The sequence below is a fragment of the Phoxinus phoxinus genome, assembly GCF_949152265.1.
Source record: "Phoxinus phoxinus genome assembly, chromosome: 16".
Lineage (NCBI taxonomy): Eukaryota > Metazoa > Chordata > Actinopteri > Cypriniformes > Leuciscidae > Phoxinus > Phoxinus phoxinus.
The window spans coordinates 20,031,171-20,057,394 of NC_136891.1; the positions used below are offsets into that span (position 1 = coordinate 20,031,171).

Below are 26,224 nucleotides of genomic sequence, written 5' to 3' on the forward strand. Positions count from 1 at the left end.
GGGGCTTAAGCATGATCTGATTGGCTGTGATTGTGTTGCATTTTTGCTTTTTGTTCAGACAGAAAAAGTAGCTGTCGCTGAAATCTTGTTACGTTGATCAAGATTAGCAAGACCTTCGTGCTATCAGGAAATATTATAGAACGCAGTCTTTATTAAATATTAAAACAAAATAATTTTCACAAGGTTCGTTTAGTTAAGTCATATATTTTTACAAATAAATTACAATGGCCAAAACAGAGCATATCAACATTTATATCTTAACAGTAATAACAGTATTTTCAAGCTTAAACAACGAAGAAAAATTTAGTTTTTAACTTAAGGAATGTAAAACATGCCTTTGAATAATAGTAATTAAAAAATCACACATTACAAATGTGCACAAAAAACATCTGTAAGAAACATGTACAAGTATAATTTAGAACAAAACATTTCATATTTAGACCAGCCATTTCAGTGCTGAGCTGAGAACAGCCTTTGTCGAAAAAGCAATACGTGTGTAAAGCTACAGTATTTACATACAGTGAAACAGTCTTTGCTCGTGTATTAATAATACATGTGTCAGCCCATAAGGAATGCTCTGGCCATCGAGATCCACTGTAGCTCCAGCCCTGATGGATCGAGAGATCCTGAAGACCTCGATTAGCTTGTTCGGGTGAGTTTGATTAGGGCTGGAGCTAAACTGCTGGAAAGTGGACCTCGAGGGCCAGTACCTTGAGATAGGCAAACTCTGCTCTGAATTGAATGCAGGATTATCAGCATGTTCATTCACATAGTGGCTCTGTTCCAAACCCCAATGAGCTGACTAACCAGATGAAACCTCATAAGGGACTGATTTGGGACAGAAACCTTTCTATTTGGAGGGTTTCTCTGGTACATCTGCTGTAAAGACATTTTTAAAAAAAAATAATTTATAGGTAATTGCAACCTTTTATCTCAATTGAAAACTTGATTTTTTTCACAGTTGGGAGTTTATAAAGTTTATAAACTCGTAATTCTAAGAAATAGTCTTAATTGCTAGAAAAAGAAAAAAAAAGTCTAATTTCGTGGCAGAAACAAGCGCTTCATAGTGTCCAGAGATTAAATGAAGTAAAATAAATATAATTAAAACAAGCTTCAGAACTCAATGTTTTAAGAGCTGAATGTTATTCCTTTTCAGTTTATTTTTTGAATGACCTTTCCAGTTGTTCATGATTTATTGTTTTAGTATTACATATTTTTGTTTACTCACAATTTCTACCCCGAAAAAAATATTTTAGAACTTGGCGAATGTAGGCCTATATTCTTTATAAAAATATCCATGACGTTTTAAGACTTTTCCAGGTCTAAAAATTATTTATTAAATGATGTATCCTCGTTTATCCAGGTTTGCCAAGACTGCAAGATTAAATAATTTAAGTTTTTGCAAGGCTGCATTTATTTGATCAGAAATACAGTAAAAAATATATTATTACATCATTGCATAGTACATGTATTATATTATTATTACAAATTAAAACAATGTATTTCTTACAAATTTAATATAATTTAAAATGTAATTTATTCCTGTGATGCAATGCAAAATGTTCAGCATCATTACTAAGATTTGATGCTTTCATCACAGCAATACATTTCATTTTTAAAAATATACATAAAAAAATAATTTAAATTGTAATAATTTCTGAATTTTTTACTGTATTTTTGATCAAATAAATGCAGTTTGGTGAGCATAAGAGACTTCTTTCAAAAACATTACATATCTCACTGTAATTCTTCCAAACTTTTGATCGGTAGTGTACTTCGTGTTAAATAAGTATATATAGTCAATTCCTCTCTAACAAGGCCATCTTGAATATTTTGGATATGAAAGCAAAGTACCTCAGGAGTCAGCATAACTTGTGTGTGCCGTCTAAGTAGTCAGCTCACTAGATTTTGCAACAGAGCTACAGATATAAAACTGTCTGGGTAAGAGCTGTTCATATCAAGGCACGATAATCATGTGTTAGTGCATTTTAATGTTCATAGCACCAACTTCCTCTATAGGCTGGGAATGGCAGCTTTTTGGATGCCCATAACCGTGTCATAAAAACAATCCTCGTTCACGACCGAGCCCAGGCTCTGCACGCTGTAGTCCCTGGCCAGCAGGGTGTTGAGGTCCAGCCCTGGAGAGTCCTCCAGCAGAGTCACCTGACTGCCATGAAGGCTGCTGGCACTGCTCTTGCTCATTCCTTGCGGTTCTTCCACAAAGTTCAGTCTCTGGAGTTGAGCTTCCAAGGCGCTGGTCAGGGAGCACAGCGTGGAGCTCTTGCTCAGAGTAGCGTTCTCGCCTCGGCTCGGGATGGGGGGCTCAGAATGAGCGTATCCGTCAAGCAGTCGACCCTCGTCCGGGACTCGAGGCTTTGGCTGTGGCGTCAGCCTCTGCCAGGAGTTTGTTCTCAGTGCTCCTGGGTGGCTTCTCCTGGGGAAGGTGAAGTTAGAGTTCACATCTTTGAACCGGCGCTCAACCGGAGCCGTCCACTTGGCGTTCTCTCTCAAGAGGGTGCGGATGGTCCTCACTGCACTGGCCTTGTTCTCCAGATTACTGCAAACAAACAAAACAAGACCAGAGAACATTTGAAATGTGCTTAATGTATTTAACAATTCACACTTATATTGTATTTCAAATCTTAAAAGTATATATTTTTAAAAGAACTTTACTTGCAGACTATATACTGTAAATTAAATAAAAAAGCCACTACTTTAAGAGAATACACTTTCACGGCTATGTTTCTGAACACACTTATCTACACTTTTAAAACGAGTTTAAAAGGCTTGAATAATCTTATGTCATGCTTTAAAGTACACTTATTTTTGATGTGTTGACTAAGTACATGTGTACAAGAGTGTTTAAATACTACATTTAGATACAAATGTGTAATTAGAAATATATTTAAAATTAATTTAATTTAATTGCAGTGATCATGCTATTAAGTGTCTGAAAACAATACATTGTTCGCAAAAAGAATAATCTGAGCTACCTGATTAGAAAAAACAGAGAAAAAATGCTGCCGTCTTCCCTTTTGCCAAATAGGTAGGAAAACTTCCAACACCCACAATGCACTGGGCGTGTTGCCATCCAAGGCCACTTCAACCAGTCAGTTATGTATCTGTTATCAAATACCCCCTTGCTTTAGAAGAATATACTTCTTAGCAAACTTTTAGTCATAATGTGGTCGGCTTGTATTGTTCCCGGTTGCAAGAACTCAAAGAGTAAACGTTTAGCGGGAGTGAGTTATATCCAGTGAAGGACCCAGGGCATTATAGGCAGTGGCTAAAGACTGCAAAGATCCGTAAACATGTAGAGAACGTTGCAACAAATAATCTGAAAAAACGATCAAGTATTTGTGGTCAACATTTAAAAATGAGCATGAAGACAGTGTTTTAGGCCAAACGGAGGGGAAAAATCTGTAAGAACTGCCTTTCTGTCAGTTCCACCCAAACCCCTGAAGCAAAACGCCCTCACGTACAGGTAGGAAAGCTGTTGCTATAGTGTTCCACTTTTACTATAACGCTGTTTCAAGAGTAGGCATAGTACAGAGATAAACCTACCCATACAATAACTGTTCTGTTACTAACCCTCTTCCGATCCGACTGCCTGTGGGCAGGGATACAAAAATGCGGAAGTATAATCTGTAGTTTTCATTCACGAAAGCCCTGGAGCTGTCAAATAAACGCAAATTTCTCGATCCAGGTAACATGGAGAATGAGTAAACAATGTTTACACATATTCTTCTGTAACAATACAAAGCGGGTTGAAAATCAGCAAAGTTACACTTTAAGGGATGTTTGAGTTCTTAAAACGGCCTTAAAGCAATAGTTCACCCCAAAATATAAGTTCTGATAATCAATGACGTTTTCAAGTGTTCATTTTCATTTTTGGGTGAACTGTTTTATTTATTTATTTTTTAGAAAAATCAGCTAATGGTAAATAAGTTTCTCCAGCTTGTATTCTATTTGAGTTTATTAGTATTATTTATTTATTTGACTTTCAATATCGGTTACCTGCTGCAGAGCTGGAAGAACATCTCTGGCCGTCCCTCCACTTCAGACTTGGTATGAACAACCTCCCAAACACAAGGGTTCTCTGACCCTGAAAGAGGCAAGAGAAGGGAGTTTAAGCACGTTATGGATTGCATTTTACATTTTGGCACTGTTTGGGTCTTTTAAATGGGCTTGAGACTTTAATGATACACATTTTTTAAATGTTGAGCTCTGATGTGATGTTTTTAAGAGGTTCTTGAAGTCCTCCTTTGAATACCATGTTTCTCTCGGTCTGTCTTGGATCTACATTCTGCCTCCTTTGTTTAATCCATGTCAAACTCATGTTCAACAGAGATATCTCTTAGTTTACACAGGAAGATCATGTTACACACACCTGCTGAATTCCCAGGTCGGATCTGAAGGGATGATACAGGAATGAGCCAGCGGAATTTAAAAGGATCCAGATCCCCGGGCCGTGAAGAAGTCTAGTTGGAATAACATTCAAATGCCTGTTATATTAGCTGTCAGTATAAAGCATACAAACAACAAAAACATGGCTGTCATTTTAATGTTACTTTAGTGAGATAGTGGGCATGATTAATAGTGTTAGTTTTAAGTTTTGTTTTGTAAATAGTGTTAGTTTAAAGTTTTGTTTTTATATTTTTCAATGTATACACAAATATATTACTCGTTTTATTTTGAGTATACATTGAAAAATATAAAAACAAAACTTTTATTCAGCAAAGCTTTCCACAACTCACCATTCTTTTCTTTAGCTTGCTTTCCCGATACACCAAAATGAGCGCTCTCTTGAAGACTGGACGAATAAAAACACATTAGTGCACTGAGCTTTTAATAACACCATAAACCGCAATGGTTTTACAGTTCCAATGCATCAGGTCTGACTTACGGAAGAGGGTGAGTTCAGGGTCTTTTCTCATGCGGCCCAAAGAGGGCAGAGGGTTTTGCCAGAGTGCCGAGCTGTGAATGATGAACTCTCCCATGGAGATCTCGCTGACCTGAGACACAGAGCACATTGGCTTTACTTTAAAATCATAAAGGGGAAATCATAAATTGCATATTAATATGATCCTTTTATTGATTTAAAAGTAATTCCTGAATGGTACGCACCTCCTTCTCAGGGCCACTCTGCTCTGCCACTAGTTGGTCGAACACTGTGCCGTAGTCCTCATAGATCTTCTGCATCTCATTTATGTGACTGGCCACCTTTTCCATGGCCTTTAATGCCTCTGCACCAGAAAAAAAATAACACAGAAATGAGTTTATTTCAAACCAATAACTGACTCAACAGTTCATACCTGAATCAATAATGGATTAAACTCTATAGGGCTTTTCACATTATGCTTAAACCTGGGATGCCATCATTATAAACACTGCTTTTAAAGCAACGTTTCACACTTAATTTCACACCAAACAGTTGATGAGCCCCATTGACTTCCATAGTATAGAAGTCAAGGTCATATCAACTGTTTGGTTTTGTGTTCAGTAGAAGAGAGAAACTCAACTCAGGTTTGGAACAACTTGTGGGTGAGTAAATGACGACAGAATTGTCATTTTTGAGTGAACTATCCCTTCAAGAAGAGACGGTGTCATTCTCACCTTTATACATCCATTTAGTGTAAACTTGATGGTACAGTCAGCAATATACAATTTGAGGATGTGCAATGCTAGTAGAGCCTTTATGATTGTAGTAAATAAGTCACATGCTGCATTCGTCCAATCAATGACTCCGCAAATATGCAAATAAGCGTTTAGGAATGTACAGTGTGAAACGGCTTATGAATACCCAGGATTTACTGTTAACCCCGGGGAAATTACGAGCAACGTGAAACGTGAAGCAAGATAACCCAGGATTCGGTTTACCCGGGGTTTTAATGACCCTAGTTTAAGTGTGAAAAGCCCTGAATTGTGCCTGGGATGAAGTAAAAGAAAGAAAGTCGCGTGAATATTAGGAGAACTGTGTGTCCGCACACCTGTGAGGTGGTTGCGCTCGTCGCTCTCGAGGTCGGTGAGAGACACCAGCTCTCTCAGCAGCAGCGGGTACTTCAGGACCCTCTGCACGGGTTTGATGAGGTACGACTCCAGGGTGGACGAGTGCTGTTTGGTGGGGTTCCTCGCCTCCAGAAACTCTTTGAACGCCCGGTCTGTTTTTGCTGCCATTAGAGAATGAAATAAACCATGTGCTGCTGCTTTTGGCTCAAGGTGCCAGTTAAAATATGCAATTAAGACATGTCAGTTGAGGCTTATGTTTATGTTTTACCTCGTTCTAGAACTTTCTGCACCTTAATGTGATTGGCACAGAAGCCGCTGTAAAGCTTAAAGTGATCTGCATAGTATAAGAAAGATCCGCCCAGGGAGAAGAGGAGTTTCTGGATGTGAGATTGAAAGAGAAAGACTCAAGATGTGCCTCAAACCGAAAAACACTTCATTTGTCAGATGTAAATCAAATTAAAGGTCTAATTCCTGCATGGTGACTGCACAGTAAGTGACAACATTAGTATTAGCTATACACTATTAAGATTTTATTCATATTTTGAATCAGCTTTTATTTTTGTATTTTCCTCAGTTTTCATTTTATTTTTAGTTTAATTGTTTTGTCATTTTCATTATGATTTAAACAAAACATTTTTTTCAGTTTTAGTTTTAAGTTAATTAGTTGCCAAAGCAACTTTCCATATTTCTTTAGTTTAAGTTTTTTATCTAGTATTTATATTTTATTGTAGCTTTATTTCAATTAACATTTTTTAAATAGTTTTAGGTAACAATGTCAACACTGCTTTGACTTGACCCTTATCCATAGCTCTATATGTATTCTATATTTATGTAATTGTTTTTTTATATATAACAACACAAATTTACTCCCCCCTCCATGTTAAACTAATCCCGTCCTAATAGGGATAAAGATCTAATTCTAGTGATCCAGACTAGGAATGGAATATTTTTTGCATCAGTTAATCATAAAAATCTGGCTTAATGTCACCACTATATTTTTTACCTTAAGTTTCTCTGGCGTCTCCAGTGCATGGTAGTCCGGTGAGGAAGTGGTCCTCTCCTCTAGGGTTTGTAGGAAAACCCTCTGGAAGTCCAGCATCTCGGGCAGGCTGCCGAACAGAGACTCCATCTACCAGAAAAGGAGAGAATTGCAATTACGGACATGATTTGCAAAAAATTGTTTTAGTTTAGTACACCACATCATTTTACACCTCAAAACGTACCTCATCGTGACTGAGGAACGTTTCTTTTTGTAATGGCTTCAGGTAGATCTCAAACAGAGATCCAAGGTCCTAAACAATGTGAGACACACATATGAAAATGGTAATATATATAGAACAATGCAAATGCGAACAATGAATACACATTTAAAGTTCCACAGCTGTGATTGTATACCTTGACATAAGATTTCTCTGTGTCCACCAGCTCTTGAATAACCATGCGCAGGCGCTCGGTTACGGACATGTGTCGGGGAGAGGATCTGGCAAGGGCATTTTCAGTGGAGTAAGGATTCCTGTGGCCCTCAGGCACGAGAACCAATGCTTCAGGGAACGTCTGGTAGAGATTACGCACCGTTTCTGGGTTCTACAAGGTAAATCAAAGCAGAAGCAGAACATTGTCTTTTAGTTCTCTGTGTTTTAATAGAGTGATGCAGCCTGCAGGGATGATGTGTTTTTGTTGGCCAACTCGGAAGTTCAAGTCACACTGGTTCCCTTGACAAAAAGCCAATTAGATTTTTCCATTGCCTTTTCCATAAGCTCTGCGAACAACAAAAGAGATCTGGGGGCTCATCCAGGATATTCCCTAGAAACACAGGACCGAAAATCAGCCGCCATCGCAGGTAAGTTTTTTTTAATGTTTCTTGTGGTGTGACTTTAAAGGGGTTGTATAATGCCCTTTTCACAAGATGTACAATAAGTCTCTGATGTCCCCAGAGTGTGTATGTGAAGTTTTAGCTCAAAATACACCACATATATTTTTATATAGCATGTTAAAATTCGTCCCCTTGGAATTATAAGGTTCTATCTGACATTTTTGTCAAAATTGAGTTATTCACATATTCTTATTCTGTGACAACTTTTTTACATTATGTGATGTTGTTTTTTAAGTTGTGTACATTTTGGAACTTTTTATTTAGAAAATAAAAAGGTTCTTTCTACACAGTCGAATGGAATGCAAAAACTTTAAAGCTCAATATTTCAAAACCAGTCAGAATGCAGCTAGAACCTTATAATTCCAAGGTGGCGAATTGTCATTTTTTGAGGGTGAGCCAAAGCACACCGTTTTGTGTCTGTTCCTTTAAATGCAAATGAGCTGCTGCTCCTGGCACAGGGGGCGGAGCTTCAAGAGCTTGTGTTCTTTTACCTCACACACACATGCACTGAAAATTTCAAAAACTTTTAGCCTTTTATGTTCAAACCGGAGTCAAACAATGATGGAGAGACTCAAGAAGAAGTGACAACATGTACAATGCAACATGACATTTCTGAATGGTTAGTTATGTGTAGTTATCTTATAATCATTTATTAGCATATTCTGTCTTGATAATCTATAAATCATGTTCTGGGGGAGGGATTTATGTAAATCTTAGGGTTGGTGATGTCACTAACCCAGGAGGAATGTCGTGTAGTCCTATACCAGCCGTTTGTTGTAGTCCTTAAAAAGCAATTTCTTTAAAAGAAAATATCTTCCTTTGCTTTGAACTTTGAGCGTTGTATCTTTGCAGAAGTTGTTTATGCTCAAACAGCAACATTACTCACTAACTAAAGTTAGAAAATTGAAATCATAATCAACCACCCCTAGAATATAACGTAGAATATATTGTCCGATTTACTCATAGTATTTGAGCAGAGTTAGCATTTAGCATGCTAATATGTGCTGTTGCTCGCTAAATGTTCGTCAAAATATCTTAATTCAATGATGTAAACGTTATCTGATTGATGTGGAATCGAAGTACATATTTAAATCTTGTAAATCTATCACTTTTTTTTCTGTGTAGTTCATGAGCCATGTAGATTACTTTTATGGTGATTTTACAGCTACTCTGCCTCAGCCTCTATTCAATTTAATTGTATTAAAAAAGCAGACAGTATACGCTGACTGAATCAAACTGTATTGGAATCAAAGGGATTTTAACACAGCCTGTGTCTGGGCCATCACCCAAATCCTTTATGAATGTTGCTCTCACCCACATTCACTCACTCAATGCTGTGCCAATAACCTGGTCCTTAATCAATACAATCCACCACTGCTGAGTAAAACAACCGAACCATTGGAAACAGGCTCCGGCAGTGCCCGAGGGCAAGAAATGTTGACTCAAAGCTTGACTCAAAAATGCAAACGCTCTCCTGAAGGCTTTATCTCCAGAGCGCATGTGGTGCGCCTTCACCGCGCTGCATAAAAAACAGCATCACCGGTGAAAATTCAAGCCATTTGTCATCGTAATCTGTGCTGTCAGAGTGTAATAAAGTGCTGACAAACTGATAAATCCCTCTGGGCGGCTCTGTAGAGCTGTTCTCTGCACGTAAAGGATAGGGGGGGGAAAAAATATTATAAAAAAAACATGAAATGCTCACTCTTTTCAAAACTCAATACAATCATAGAGTGCACGATCATAATGGATGAGTGTGCGTTTGTGAACGTTTCTCCTATTTTAACACACAATGCACAATTATTTAAGATCATTTCAAGGCCTACAGTAATTATAGACCACTAGAATACAACAACATGAGATAAAATGGCCCAGAGTCTCTGAGTGCATCCAATAGGCAGAAACACACGTTATACAATCATAGAGGTAACACTTAATGATAACTCACGAAAATATTATTTCTAAGGATAAGGATTTCTAAATGTATGAATTAAATGTATATATGAATTAAATGTTTCATTCTTTATAATCTCACACAAAATGTATTGTCCCCCAAAATGTACATTCTAAAAACAAAATACTTTTAAATATGAAGTTAAAAGGTAATTTAGATCAATTTAGTTATTTGTACTTATAATAAATATATTTTATAACAATTATCTTTTAATATTTTAACATTATAAGATGTTATATAAAAAATAAACAATGTATACATTTTAGTTTATTTAGTTTATATATTATAAATATATATATTTCATAAAAATATCAAACAAGCAAAGCCAAACATTTTTTGAATCAATGTACACACTAAAAGGGCAAATATTCCAGGAAAAATAAATGTTGTCTTATATACAGTATGGCTCAAAAGTTTGGAAACAATACTATTTTAAATATTTTTTTAAATAAGTTTCTTCTGCTCATAAAGCCTGCATTTATTTGATCAAAAGTACAGAATTCTTTTTTAATATTGTGAAATCTTATTACAGTTAAAAATAATGGTTTTATATTTTAACATACTTTAAAAAATCATTTATTTCTGTGATGCAAAGCTAAATTTTTTAGCATCATTACTCCAGTCACATGATCCTTCAGAAATCAGTCTAATATGCAGAAATGGCTGCCCCAAATGCATACTACAAATGGCTTATAGTTGACACAAGAGTTTTTATATATAATGAATAATGTTTAGTATATTATTAAAAGTTACTATGAAGTGCTACCAAGTGTGCACACAATCAAAACCGCAAAAACAAAGAAAAAAAAGCCTGAGAAATGATGTCAGTGCCAGTGAGTCGCACTCACACCTCACACACGTCACCAATAGCCCCACCAACCCCATCTCCTTAAAGGAACATGCCGACTTTTTGGGACTTTAGCTTATTCACCAGATCCCCCAGAGTTAGATAAGTCATTACGTACCCTTTTCACGCACCCACCGCTAGCCTAGCTTAGCACAAAGACTGGAGGTAAATGGCTCCAGCTAGCATACTGCTCCCAATAAGTGACAAAATAACGCCAACACTTTCCTATTAACATTTTGTGATTTGTATAATCACAGTGTGTACAAATTACAAGGTCGCATGAGACACAGCCATCTTCTAACCGTATACATACTGGGAACTATATTCTCAGAAGGCGAAGCACAGCAGTTAGGCGAATAACTTGGGCGAATAAGCTAAAGTCCCAAAAAGTCGCCGTGTTCCTTTAAGGGTCGGATGAAGTGATGACAGCTGGAACATGCTGTCATACCTTCATCTTATTCCCTTCATCTTCATCTGCACTGTTCTGACTCACTGGCCGACACATGAACACATGACACCGAACCAAAACACACTGTCCACTGCAGAAAGATGTTAATCTTAACATGTTGCTATGCTAAGCCTAGAATTGTTCCCAACGGTCCATTTCTAAGGTGTACATTTTAAACTTTCCAATGCAATTAAAGTAAAATGCAGATGCCAAGTGTGCAGTAAGAGCTGAGGAATTCTGTTGAACACGGCTCTCTCTCTCTCTCTCCATCTGACCTCACAACGCCCGCCGTAATCCTGATCACACCAGCCAGTCTCTCAACACAAGCAGCTCACACACCTTCTAAATCTCTGACATTCCCTCGGCTTACCTTCCCGCCCCGCTCGGCCTTATCGTTCACCTCCTCCATAGCAGGCGCCGCGGAGCCCTCGGGAAATTCCTGGTCTGGAGATGGATCTGAGGGAGAGAAAGAGGTGGAAAAGATGTTGAAAGAGCAGGCTGTTTACCTAAGTAAGACATGGTGGGTCACGGTGATAGAGAGTGAAATAAACACACTTAAGGATCATTAACTCTCTTGGGAGAGGCCGACCCGTGAAAGCGTTTGACCTTTATTAACCGCTATTGATCTGAACTCACTAAATCTGCACACAGGTCCACTTCAGCCGGACTCTTGTGTTGGATTCTACAAAGCTTGGCGTCGGGAAACGGGAAACCTTAACATGGCTTACGGTTAGAATAATGTTACAAACCCCCCTCCACAGGAAACACCATCCTGCAGGGAATAGCATCCTTGTTGTCTGTGAACGGCCCTGTGGTATAATAGTTTATGTCTGGGCATTTTGACAGCATCATGCTGTGAAACAAGCCGTCCGTCATTAGGTTCTCATCATAAAAACAGCGGGAGTCATTTCATTGTGTATAAAGAGCCAGGGGCCGTCCACAGTCTCAGACATCCACAAGCCCTGCAGACAGTCTGCGCTTTCAGATCGAGGGCTGGCCAAATTGATTTTAAATGCTATTTCCAAAATAAAATAAAAATTTAAATAAAATAAAATATAAAAGTAAATGAAATAAAATGTTAAATTAAACATAATTAATTTAAATATGAATTTAAATAAAATGAAATAAATATATAATGAAATATTAAATTAAATATAAAGTCTAATTAAATATGAAATAAAATGAAATATTATATAAAATGTAATAATATATATATGTAATTATTCAATAAAATATAAAATTAAATTAAATATAAAAAAATATATTCATAAATTATTTTAAGGAAAAGGGCACTAAATTAGGAAAACATTAGGACCACTGATAGACCCCCACCCCCCATAAAAAAGGCACATGACACTTAGAAACAGTATGCAGAAATATATACAGTAGAACCCCACAAAGAGTCAAACGGCAAATGAGTCGTGTGTCGCCCTCTGCAGGTCATGTAGGGTTTCTGCAGCAATAGCAGAGCACATGCAATTTTATTTGCAAAGATGTAATTGGCACATACAATCGAGTCAGTAAGATTGTTTTCTTTTGAAGTTTTTAGTGATCAAAGAATCCTGATATTTTTTTAATCAAGTTTTCCACAAAAATGCAACTGTTGCCAATAATAATAAGAAGAAATGTTCTCTGAACACTGAATCGATAGTCTCGTGTAGCAGAGCAGCTTTCATTGGTCAAGGACCGCCAAGAGGCCGTCTGAATGACATGTGAGGCAACCAATCACAGTTAACGTCAATGTCCCTACAATAACAGACCGGCGTGTAAAACTTATGCGTCAGATGTTCGGCTGTGGGCTTGACGTCTGAGGCTGAGACTACTAAATCAATATATTAGAATGATTTCTGAAGGATCATGTGACACTGGAGTAATGATGCTGAAAATTCAGCTTTGCATCATAGGAATAAATTACATTTTGTAGAGTATGCACCATATCGACCACCATATCTGCAAGTATTGGACAATATTTTATCATTTTTAATGTTATCTACCCGATAAGAAATTTTGGCCTATATATAAAGCCAATAAAAAATTGAATTATTTCCTTTCAGCTGAGACACTTCAGATGCGCACTGTTCACCGTGATGGTTGTGAATTGCTTAAAATATGATTGGAATCACTTCAAAAAAAGAAAATACAGTAAAGTGCAACATGTGCAGTGCAAGTCTGTCATATAGGCGACATAAAATTATAATGAGAACATTATAATTATGTGCTTAGAACATGGATTTTAATGGTGTGACTTTTGTTTTTGTAATCAGGCTCTCAAAAATTATATAAAAATTTGGATTTAGATTAATCGGGCAATATATCGGTTATCAGCTTTCAAATATAAAGAATTATCAGTTATCAGTATTGGCCAAAATGTTAATATCGATGCATTCCCTAACATTTAGAAATATATTAAAAGAGAAAAAAGCTCAGTAACAGTTTAGTTTAGGGTCCAATTCTCACTATTAACTAGTTGTTTATTTATTAGCATGCATATTACAATGATATTGACTGTTTATTAGTACTTATAAAGCACATATTAATGCCTTATTCTGCACAACCATTTTCTGAATCCCTTAATCCAACCCAATACCTAAACTTAACAACTATTAATAAGCAGTACTTAGGAGTTTATTGAGGAAAAAGTTGTAGTTAATAGTGAGAATTGGACCCTAATCTAAAGTGCGACCAAAATGTATTTTAAATTTGAATAATATTTCACAGTATTACTGTATTTTTTATGAAATAAATGCAGACCTGGTGAGCATAAGAAGCTCCTGTCAGAGACATTCAAAAATCTTTCCAAATCCAAACTTTTGAACGGTAGTGTTTAGAGACCAGCTGCTGTCCTACCGGTGGTCCACTGCTCCAGGTGAAGGTCCTGAGGAGGTTCACTGGGGTCACAGTCGGGCCAAACAGAGCTCTGCTCATCTGAGCTGTTTTCTTCACGTCTGAGGACAAGATGGAGATCCCGCTGGCTGAAGAAGCTCTGCATGAGGCCGAGGTCGAGAGAGGCCACACTCACGCCATTAAGAGTCAAGATCTCATCTCCTGCTCTCAGACCTGCAAAGACAAAACACATCATGTAAATCTCAACATCATCAATCCTTCAGAACATTGGACATTTTATCCAGGCAAAGGAAATATTGAAATGTTACCTTTGATAAACGCCAGGCCTTCAGGATTCACCTCACTCACGTAGACATGACTTCTCCTGGCGCCATCCACGTGACCCGTGACCGCAAAACCTGCAGACACGTCAGATTCAATCTATTTATCTTCAACCAATCAACACACTGGGAAATTTAAAGAAATAATTAATAGAAAAATAGACCTTTTTTTCATAATTTTCTCATGTACGTCACTTCGAACATAAAGGAGATGCCAAAGCTGAGTAATTTTAGCACTTAAAACTAATTTTTACCTGCGATTGTTCAATTATGTTGAGTTAACATCAGTAGTTTTCATGTTTCTTGACATTGACATTAAACGTGCCCTTGCAAAAAGAAGCATACTTCTAAAAAGAGTAAATAATATACTTTAAAATACTATACTAAGGTATGAACTGAATTTAATATTTTTGGATTCTTGATAGGATGTTCAATGCAATTAAATTGCAATGTTAATTTATTTTAAATGCAATTATTTGAACTTAGAGTGCTTTTTTGACACAAGTAGGACTTTAAGTACAATTTATATGTAATTTCATAACAACCCTTTAACTACAGTCTTTGAAAAGCATTTATGCTAACTAAAATATATTTCAATGTAATTTCTATTAAAACTTGCATGTCATGTATTTAAAAATATTGTGTAATGATGAAGTTGAAATGTAAAATATATACTTTAACTGTAATGTCAAATAACACAATACAGTTAAAATTATATAATTAAGTACTTTTACATGTGCTTTAGGATGTTAGTCAACTAATCAAAATAATGTTACTTCTTTAAACCACAACAAAAGATCATTAAAACATAATTATTTAAATGATTTTATTAACCGCCACTTTTAAAGTAAAAGTTTTTTTGACCTTATTAAAAGTGCACTTTTTAAGAGTGTACTTAAGAGTGTTAAGAAACACTCATGAAAGTGTACTTACACTTTTAAATGAATATTATATTATCCGCAAGTTCAGTTTTTTAAAGATATTCTTTTAACATTTGAAGTTTGCAAACAAGTGCACAAACTAAGCACACTTCTTAAGCCCCATTTACACCAAAGACAATAACTAAAACTATAATGATGAAGATATAGTTCTAAAAATCTATATAGAATAGCAGAGTCCATACTACAAGTGAAACGATAATGGCAGAGAGGAACGATAATCACTTTCACAATGTTTTTTTTCCCAGCTGGTGAACAATAAAAAAAACATTGACAGCCAATCAGAATCCATCCTGATTTAAAGAGCTCGAGCCCGTTTAGAATAAACAGAACATTATCATCTGCTGGTGTGGACGCTGATATAGTTATCTTTATAGTTATCGTGTGAATGGGGCTTTATTCACAAGGGCTGAGCAGCACATCATGACACAACATACAGTATTTAAACAAACACAAATTAGAATTGTTCTTTTTTTTTTAAAGGTCAATTCCGTTTCTTTCTATGGAATAGAGCAGCTTGCATATTCTGTAAATCTGTAATGTTCCTCTGAAGAACGTCATACAAGATCTGAACAACATGAGGGTGAGGACATGATGTAAAAGATATTAGTTTGTAGGTGAGCTATTCCTTTTCTTGTTGATCATGCTGTTACTCACCAAAGTCTATGGTTGTGTCCAGACGGGACATGTTTAAGGTCAACACATTGAGAGGACAAATTTCCAGTTCATCATAGACCTGTTAAACAAGAGCAGAACATCATTGTGCGGTGTAATACAGCAATGTTTTTGAAATAAGTGTGTATAACAGAAAAAAATAAAATAAAACTTTGGACCAGTTTGGACCTGTTTAACTTCGAATCTAGTTTTAGATGGCCAATGTTGCTCTAGTTATTGTTGCAGTCAATGCTAATACATATAGCCCCGGTTTCACAGACAGATCTTAGATTAAACCAGGATTAGACCTTTGTTTAATTAGGACAATGTTAAAGGGATGGTTCGGAGTAATTTCAACCTAGGGTCCTTTGCACCATGACCTCGAGCCAAACGCCCCCAGAAGCTTTTTTTCCCTTGATCGAACATTATTAAAGCAGAAAGTGGTAGTAATAATAAACTCCTGATGTACTTGAAAACTTTCCAATGCCTCGTTTTATGCGTACAGAACCTATTTGTACTACTGTATAAGTTTGGTACCATTCTGGGCATTATTAGTGGGGTAATTTACGAGATACAACATTGGATCCATTAGCGCCTGCACTAAGCCATTCGGCTAATATCTCTGAATAAGCTCTAACTTTAATAATGTTCGAGCAAGGGAAAAAAAGGTGTTTGGCTCAAGGTCATGGTCCAAAGAACCCTAGGTTGAAATTACTCTGAACCATCCCTTTAATACCTTCAATAAACATGCCTTAGAAAACATTAAACATTACTGGTGTGCATCTTGAGACAAAATATTTTAAGATATGTAAGTGCGAGTCACTTTCAGCTCAAACACACATTTTAGTCTGGGACTTGCTTAAGCCCTGTCTGTGAAACCAGGGGCTAGAGAAACAATCAGCTTCATAAAGTGTGTTTTAGTCTCACCAGGGTCCTCAGCAGGTCTGTTGGCGCTGGAGTGCTTCTCTCCACATCTTGTCCCAAATGTCTCCTCGTGTGCAGGCAGTGCAGAGCCGGGTCAAGCTGCTTTACCTAAAAAAAACATCCACTATATGGTGAGCAATATGGAGCACAGAATTTGTAATGATTTACTGAATGATCTCAAAGCATATGAATCCTGTGACCACAAACAACAGAAAATTCAAACGCATGAACTTGAGTTGTTCGTGTGTCCAGGTCACGATCTCTGTGAGAGGTGACGGATGAATTACCTTGCACGCCAATGAGAGAACATCAGAAACCAGAGAGTCCCGTTTGACCGGCACATTGATGACCCGACCGTCCGGCATGAGCATATAAGCCCGGCTGTCCAGACTGCAGTCCCATGGGTGACCTTCAGGTGGCGCTGGTAAATGCAGTTTGGTAAAGACGTCCAGCTTCTGCTGATGCATAGAAATTAAAAAAGGACCAAAAGTGAATAAAGCTCTAGTATAGATAGATGGTAAAGTCCAATTACATAACATTACATAAAACATTCAGTTCTCACTTATTATTTTAAATGATATCATAATAAGTGCTCTTTTTAAAAGTATGTTGGGTGTAATGAATTTAATTTTCAGTTTTGATTCCCTGTGTATATGAAAATAGATTTTCAAGTCACTACAAAACAGCTTGTTAATATTGCACAGGTTTTTTTGGAAATATCATTCCACTCAAGTACGCAAGTTGTATAAAACATCAAACATGTTAGGAGATTGTCATTTTGTTACTTCACTCAGCATTTTCCTTTCAGTAAAGACATTAAAGTAACTTGACGCTGAAACACGGTGTTACATTTACAGCTGCAAACAAAATGTGAGGGAAAATGTCCTCCTAAGCTTGTCTCTGCTCATGCTGGGTCAAAGCCAGGTGCCAGCAACACTATTGTGGATCTTTAGCGCGTTCCTTATTCTGTGAGAGAGGGAGAAAGGGGGGTCACGTCCCTTTTCACTGACTCGACTCACACAGCTGTCACAACAACCTGCTGATCTGTTGACATTATGCAGTGCAAACAGAATCAGGGGGTGGAGAAATGGCCAGAAATGGGGGAGGATCATTCAGTGTAATTCTATTGTCCTTCAGCTGCAGCCTTAATATGGGGATTTGACAGTGCAAAAGCATAAGATTTCTATACAGACTTTGCAATGCTATTTTTAAACTGTTGCTTGCTTAGGACAATCTACTGAAATACGTAATTGCACTTGTATTATAGTGAAATGAAAATGTATTATAGTTTACATTTTTATTAAATGCAATTAGTTGAACTTAAGTGCTATTTTGATATACTTAAGTAGCACCAAAGTACATCCTTGTATCTAATTTCATAATTACTTTTATTGTCTTTGAAATATGATTCAAGTGTACAGCCGAATGAACTGACAAGCATTTGTGGTAAATTAAAATATATTTTATTTTCTGAAACTTGTGGCATGACTCATATATTTAAATACTTTAGAATATTAACTTTAAATGTAATATCAATATAAATATGATATAAATATTTTTGCTATTAATACTAATGATTTAGTTTCTTAGTCAACACATCAAAATAAGTGTACTTCTTTAAAGCCGTAAGTGTGTTATGAAATATAATCATGAAAGTGGACTCTTAAGTTAATATTATATTATCTGCAAGCACTTTTTTCCCGATTTGAAGTGCACAATTAATACAGTTTAGTGCACTTCATTTTCACAAGGGCTAACATGGATTCTCACTTGTTACATTATGATGTACAGTAATGTTAAAGTGGCGTAATTACCTCTGAGCTGCTTTGTGTGGATGGATGACCAAATGATCCAGAGGAATATCCTTCAAATATCTGCATCACAAACACACATATACATCATAAGACATGCGGAGCAGCATCTGGGCTAAAAAAAGAAACATTTTCTGCATTTCTGTGCCTTAATTAGAAGCCATCGATCTGAGGCGCCAGCTTTGATACTATTCTGATTGTAGATCACAGCAGAAATAACCATGAGGTTTGCTGGGAAATAATGAGAGGTCTGGAAGATGCTAAAATTATAGTTCTATGAAAGCTGACAGATGGATCAGCCTTAATCTTGAGGGCAGAGTGGGAGACATGGCTTCCCCTCACCCAAAACACCCATGCGTCCTCGTGCTAACACATAAACACTGTGTGCGAGTACAAACACATACTTATATTAAGGATGTAGTCTATACAAACAGACAAGGGTATGCCTTGCCCTCAAAGCAAAACCTGAAATATAAAATTGACATGAGCTTTGTTCGAGCGGTGAGGTGCATCACTGTCTGCATAGGCAGCTAGCTACTTTCTAAGTTGGTATTCTAACTTAAATTAAACCTCACAAAGGACCTCATTGAAACACTCTTCATGAGCAACAATACAGTTAACTTAACGCTAATAGTGCTACTCGTGACACTCACAAGAAACTCTGCTTTTTCTTGCAATTACAACATAATCTGATGTTAGCATGTTGCTAAGCTAACAATACAATACTCTAATAAACTCAAAACAGACATATATCACAAATGTTGGGTAAATCATCCATCGTATTTAGATGAAAATACTATTTTATCAATACCTTTTAGCATTGAATTCAATCTGACAATCGAAATTCAGCGGCTATCTTAAATTCTTTTTTTCACAAAGCTTGTCGCAACACATTCTGGATGCATTGCTCCATGTCCAAACCAGCTGTATTACAATAAGTGACAGGTGACAAGCTATTTGTCTGTCCACACTGAACAAACTACACCATTATGCGATACAATCATAAGATATTTTATGTTCAACAGGCTATACATTAGAAATAAGTTATGAGGAACAGAATTTAGAACTGGGATTTCACTATTGGTTGGCTGACTCAGCAAGCACTTAAGTGCTTGGGACTTAAGTTGACGTTAGGACGTTAGCTAATGTACAAATCGCGATAGAAATAACTGCAATAATGGAATGATATTAATACTTCAAGTCAAGTCAAGTCATCTTCATTTATATAGCGCTTTTAACAATGTAGATTGTTTCAAACTTCAAAAAGTTATGAAAGGTCTACAAGAGCTGGACATCCACGGAACAGTAGCAATACCACAACTGAGCCATTTATCTGTGGGACAACAACTCTGACTTGACTCTGACTAAAGCATCTCACCCCTCTGGAAACAATCACACTGCCCCCTGTAACCCTGCTGAATCACCCAGCATCAGACACTACATCTGTGTGGTGGAAGTCTTGTGCATTCAAATCGCAAGCTGTCTCTCCTCTCAGACTGCTCCCAGCTTGCAGCAATTAACCTCATGCAGCTTGTGGTAATTCCCGTCTTTGGAATCATGCACTATTAGGGGCTGTTTTGACCAGATTTGGTCCATTTAAGGATGGATCATTATAAGGCTGGAACCACTGAGCGATCGGCTCCGATCTCACGTGAGGCCGTCTACATAATCATACATGTGGATTTAAAGCTCATGCTCTGTGTTAATAAAAGCCCTTCAGAGAAGGAATGCTGATCTGGGCTTAATTACAAGAACTGATCCATAAACAGTATTTCCAAAACAGCCCCCAAACACTTTGACGGGAGAAAGGAACAGGGCCACTGTGTGTTTTTCTGCCATTTGACCTCTAGAGAAAGCTTTGATGAGAGGCTTATTGTTTTATCCGGTGAGTGTGAGAGTGTTTCCCACCCTGACACCTGTGGACAGCATTAACATGCTACTGTGAGACTAAATGAGTAAAACAGGCCTATGTCTTAAACGAGTATTCAGTGCTGCAGTCATAAACACAGGCCAGTAAACCTCAGAGTAAGACGCCTAATCCAAACTCATACTTCTTTTTGTACATATTGATTAATTCAATTAGGATTAACAGAACTTAAGGGAAACTGCTCCTTTTGTATGTATCCTAATTATATCCTTTATTGTTAGGTTTTGTCAAGTCTCAAAATACAAGGTTCCCAAACTTTCAGGCCAAACTTTCCTTTACAATCTGACTAAAGACTTGTAAAGAGAAGCACTAACTTCAGTCTTACCTGGGACAGGGACTGTCTCTTTTCACAGTTGCGTTTGGTCAGACTGTCCAATCCCTTCTGTGAAGAAAACAGTAGTCCTCGTTTGTTCCGCATACCTCGAGGATGAGAGCGAGATCGTCTCTTCAGGGTGGCCTCATCACGAGTGCATATCTGCACAAACACAAGCTCATTTAAAACATTTCTCAGAATCTTAATGCTCCATCATCTTAATTGAATTATTGTGGTGGGTCTCAAAGGTGCATTGTTTTAATGATGTCTTTTTTGGTATTTTACAAAATACCCTGAAAACATGTGACGGATCCTCACCAGTGCATGAAAGGATGAGACAGAGAAAATTCCCAGACGACCAAGCACCATTTTAGATGGGCGTCCAGCAGTGGCTAGCAGGCTTTTTGGATTGGGCAGCTCTGTGCCCTGCAGGCTAGCCAGGTAACAGCGCATACGGAAGAGCTCTAGGTTAAACTTCTCCAGGTTCTGTTCCCATTGCTGGATCTGTGGGTCAGAGATAAAGGAGAGAGATAAATGTGACTAAAATACAATTGAGAAAGCTATAGACATTTTTAATATTTTATAGTCTCATAGATGTGCATGCTGGTATATCAATTTCTTTAAAATAAAACTGAAGTTTGACTTTGGTGCTTTACTTGCCATGCACGATTTGCACCATAGACATATTTAGACAGCAAGATGTATTTTAAATTGTGTGGCTTATTGAGGAAAGGAGAGATGTGAGAAGGTAACATCTGGAAGATTTTTTGTTTGAAACAAAGACATGAACTATATGTGGGGATCAGAATATCATGGAGACCTGGCCTAGGCTCTTTTGACTTGGGCCAGGAAGCAATCTCCCAACCTCCCAGAACACCCAAACTTATCACAAAAAAGTTCTAGCAACACCCAGAACACAGTAGCTATGACCAAGAATTACCTATAACATCCAAGCAACGATCTAGCAATCCCCTAGGAATCACACAGAACATCTTAGCAAAGCAATGCTCTAATAACAACCCACAACACCCATATCATGTAAAAATATAGTAAATGTAAATAATGTGAATCACAGCAGGACATGAATGGGGGTTTCAGGTTTAAAGGACAAGTTCGGTATTTTACACTTAAAGGTAGGAGCGAAATAAACCGAAAATTCTCGGGACAGCAGCATGTGTCCAAATTTTAATCTTAACCGTTCTATTTCATCAGAAACGATCTGAAAACAGGGCTTTAAGTGTAAAATACCGAACTTGTCCTTTAAGTGCATGTACCATCTCGGACACATTGAAGGCACCGTGGTGTGGTTTCTATTCACAGACATCAATGACCTAAGTGCCCAATTTAGCAAACCACTCTTTCTGAACTACTTGGTTTTGGCCTTTAATCTTTTAAAACAAACCACACACGTATGCATAAACATCCACACACACATCCATTTTGTTCCTTACCTGGCTCTCAATAGCCTTCCTGTTCTTCTGGTCGCTGATGACGGACAGCTGCAGCTCTGCCATCTTCTTCATTTTGCCATCCATATCGATTTTCTGCAGGAGAGCTCTGCTTTGGCTCTTCAGCAAACGTAGAGTGTCTTCCTTCCCCTGACGCTTAGCTAAATGTGACGCGCTGGCAGAGTGGATGGCTGTCACCCAGTTCTCCAGGTCTGTTTGGTTTGCAGCCTGCAGGTAAGAGGCAAGTGGTGTGAGGTAAGAGACAACATGCAGCCAAGAGTCAACAATGTGGAAATGGTCTATTGTGTATTATATTATATGATAAAGGAGGCATACCTGAAAGAGATAGACGTCTCCGTAGGCATTGCTGAGGCAGAAGACATTCTCTTTCTTGGGATGCTCAGGAACTGCCTGCACAATACTGTCCTCAGCAAGCACTGCGTAATGTGGTGTACATTCCTGCTCTGGGGAGGTCTTTCCATTGGATTCACCCAACAAAAGTGTACACCCTAAAGGAGACAGAAAAATAGATCTGAGATAGAGCTTCTAATAATGCAGAGGACACATGATCTATTACAGCTACTTTATTAAGACTGAGAACAAAAAAATATTAAATATAACTGGCCATGCATGTTTTACTTGATGAAAATTCAGCATTGGTGTAAATCTGCATTTAATGTCTGCTTGTTTTCAAGACTACTATCTTACCTTTAAGTGTGACCCAATACTGCCTCCACTTGCGTCTTGCTACCAGCTCCAGTTTGCGATCCTTGTGGAGGGAAATGAGGGGCTTAAAAGCCAGCCAACCAGCCCTCCGCACAACACCTTGCTCCTTCTCAAACAGGAAGTCCATTTGCTCCAAGGAGCCCATTGAGCCATTGCTGCTCTCCCCTTCACATTCCCAGAACTGGGGTCCATCAGCAGTTCCACTGCAACTGCCAGTCTCCAGGCCCTGCATAAAGTTCTCATAGATGTTCTGCCTCAGGGCCGCACCCTGGTTCTGATGGCCAAATGGGAGCGTTAAGGACCCAGAGCAGTCCAACTTTGTCTGGGAGGACATGGGATTCCAAAATGGTCTGGATTCCTCTAGCGTGCCCCCAGCTCCACAGTTGAAAACCTCTGTAAAGTCCACAGTACTTGATTCCTGGGGTTCCTGAAGCACATGAAGTGAGAAGTGGATGACAAATGTGCTTAACATGTACTTGTGTTACAAGGTTGACACAATATTGTAAAGCTTTTACACCCTTCCTTTGACTTTTCTCTTAACAACTCAGCAAATTATGGTCAGTTCAACAAGTATACTCTTTTAAAACATCTGTAAATCATTGTTTCAGAGAAGTCTGCCATCTAAGAATGTCTTATAGCATTGAAAAAAAAGTCAACTTCAACTAGAACACTGAACAGTAGATGGAATTGTAATATGATAACATCAGCATGATTATTTCGGAGTCAAACAGGAATATCTGCTATGCTGACAGACATGAGCTAATGCCCAATACACCAAAAAAAAAAATTCTCACCTGCAGCCGTCGCTTCTTCCTACTCAGACTTCCCGTCCAATCGCTGAGGCGGCGGATGCGACTTTTGAGCGAGTCCTTCCTTGTATTCCCATCAGGAACTGCTTTTCTGCATGGTAGGGTATGTGAAGTGTAATGCTGGGTTTCCTGACTCTCGTCTTGGGAGTTTGCATCCAGGGAAGAGGTCAGTGAGGCTTGAAGCTGATGAGTGTCCTCAAGCTGATCCGCCACTAGGATGCCCACGGTAGGGAATGGCACAGTCATGTTGGGGTTTGTGTATAGATCAGATAATCCATTATGTTCCAAATGAAGGAGCACAGAATCCCCAATACCACTGTCCCCCTCAGCGTGGTTGGTATTGTACCCATTGCTATAGGAATCACTGCTTGTGTACTGACTGGAATGAACTGTGGTTTGGCAGGCGAGGCTACCTATATGATTCTCAGACTGTTCTGTAGTGTACCCACTAAAACATCCAAGGTCCACTGTACGTGTGGATGAGAGTGTGGTATATCCACTACTGTTGTCTGAAGGCTGGCTGGTGGTGAAGACGTTGTCACAAAGATCTGTTCCATTCCCCCAGGGTGAATCATACCATGAGCCCTCAGAGCTAAGAGAGCTTCCATTACTGGCCCTCTGGGTAGCATCAACAGGTCCACTGAGACAACTGCTCAGTGACAGCTCAACATCCGGTTCCTTCCGTGCATTGGTAAACTCAACCCTCAGACTTCCATCCTCACGAAAAAGAACTTTGGGACTGCTCTTACTGTCTTTAAGCTCAGGACTGGGGCTCCTCATAGGGGCCTGGAGGCCTCCAGTCTGTTGTCTGCAGCCAACAAAGAAACCATTTCCCTGGAATAAAAGGTTGTCTTGGTGGCTCTCTGCACATATTTTGTCACTAGATCTCCCCTTAATGCAGTCATAATGGCGGGAGATGTAAGGTTGGCTGTTCTTGTGTGGTGAAAAACCATTTTTGGCCTTGTATCCAGACGTGCTCTCAGAGTTCCTCCACCAAGAGTGCGGGGACAGTACCTCCTCATTTTTTTTTAGGGAACTAGATTTTCCCTTACCAGGGATGATGAAACTGCTGTACTGACTATCTGTATTTCCCATTCTGATCTGTGAGGAAAATGGTAGCAAAACATCAAGCTGAAAGTTAAGTATCTCATTCATCCATTTTCCTCTATATATGTATACATCTAATGTATAATCTGACTACATGAGTCTATCCATCCAACTATCCACACACCTAAACACAAACACACACACACACACACACACACACATTTAAAACAACAATATTGTATAGTAGTAGAGTTACTTTTACCTGTTATAATGCCACTTGTCAAAGCACACAAAGATATTCCTTCATATTTCTGTTAAACGTATTCCTTTGCAGTGGTCATCCTCTTTTCCCAATGTTCTCTATGGTCAACTTCTCTCTGTTCCTGCCTTGTGCAGCATCTGATTCTCACTGAGATCCTCCTCCCTTCACTGTCTCTCTACCACAGCTGTTCCCCTCTCTCTCCATCGCTCATCTGTGGAGAAACAGAGGAAGGGAGGGGCATGTGTCAGTAACACACAGTCGGCTCTTATGTGTGCAGTCTGCAGTGGGAAGCCCCACTCCAACCCCCAACCCCAAATCTAAACAGACCTCATGCTTCTGTCCTGCTGCCACATTCCATGACGTAGCACCACAAGCTTTTACAAGGGTAGACTTCATACAACCTCACTGTTTATTTTCAGGCTAGGAAATTCCTCACAATTTTCTTAATTTTTTTGTCTGAACCATAATGGTTGAGTAACTCGACCCCTCCAAGCAAAGTGTTTGGACTGAATATATGTTTGTGTTAGCATTGTTTTGTCCTAAAGCAACATTTGGAAAATATCCATAATGAGCATTTTATTAGTGGCAGGATTAAGTGCTGCTTGGGAATTTTCATATCCTGTGAACGTTATTGAGGGGTTAAGGGTGAGAAGGAACTTTGGGGTGCCAGAGCAGCTCGAGAGAATATGGATATGGTGGGTTGGGGGAGGATTATAAACACACCACCCTAACCATGACCTCTAACCTGGGAGTGAGCACTGAATGCCACTAACACCATCTTCTTTCACACGACCAAGCTTCACTGAAGCAAGGAACAGTGTGCTGGAGATGCAGCAGAGAGGCGGACGGCTGCTTCATTATGATAAGTACCAGCAGGCGGTGTGATGATATGCTTCGAACACTGTGGCTTTTTAAGACACGGAACACAGAAGCAGCCAATGTGCTTTGTCGGTTCCAGACGCCGGGCTGCAGAGGGCTGAACCAGGGTATTGTGGGATGTATGTCCTGTCCCATTCAGAAAAGATTATCTGAATGGCAGTCGCTCACATTGTGAGCTTCTTTGTGCATCTCAC

At 38.4% G+C, this 26,224-nt stretch overlaps 1 protein-coding gene across 2 annotated transcripts; it reads right to left on the reverse strand.

The window, feature by feature from the left end:
- Positions 1–1,291: 1,291 nt before the first annotated feature.
- On the reverse strand, positions 1,292–25,289 carry tiam2b (TIAM Rac1 associated GEF 2b). 2 transcript variants are annotated; one of them, XM_079639086.1, is made up of 25 exons: positions 25,152–25,289; positions 23,828–24,943; positions 23,016–23,460; positions 22,644–22,816; positions 22,311–22,535; positions 21,178–21,363; positions 20,872–21,021; positions 18,623–18,682; positions 17,096–17,263; positions 16,812–16,916; positions 15,888–15,966; positions 14,281–14,370; positions 13,976–14,185; positions 11,499–11,584; positions 7,405–7,593; positions 7,233–7,301; positions 7,013–7,138; positions 6,278–6,386; positions 5,991–6,170; positions 5,128–5,246; positions 4,907–5,015; positions 4,758–4,813; positions 4,391–4,481; positions 4,018–4,105; positions 1,292–2,557 (listed from the first exon to the last, which is right to left on the reverse strand). In XM_079639086.1, the coding sequence occupies exons 2-25, from the start codon at positions 24,935–24,937 to the stop codon at positions 2,014–2,016; spliced, it is 4,767 nt and encodes a 1,588-aa protein (XP_079495212.1). In that variant the 5' UTR covers positions 24,938–24,943; positions 25,152–25,289; the 3' UTR covers positions 1,292–2,013. The 2 variants fall into 2 exon arrangements, with proteins under 2 accessions (XP_079495212.1, XP_079495211.1); XM_079639085.1 differs by having other exon boundaries at positions 17,096–17,266.
- Positions 25,290–26,224: the final 935 nt, after the last annotated feature.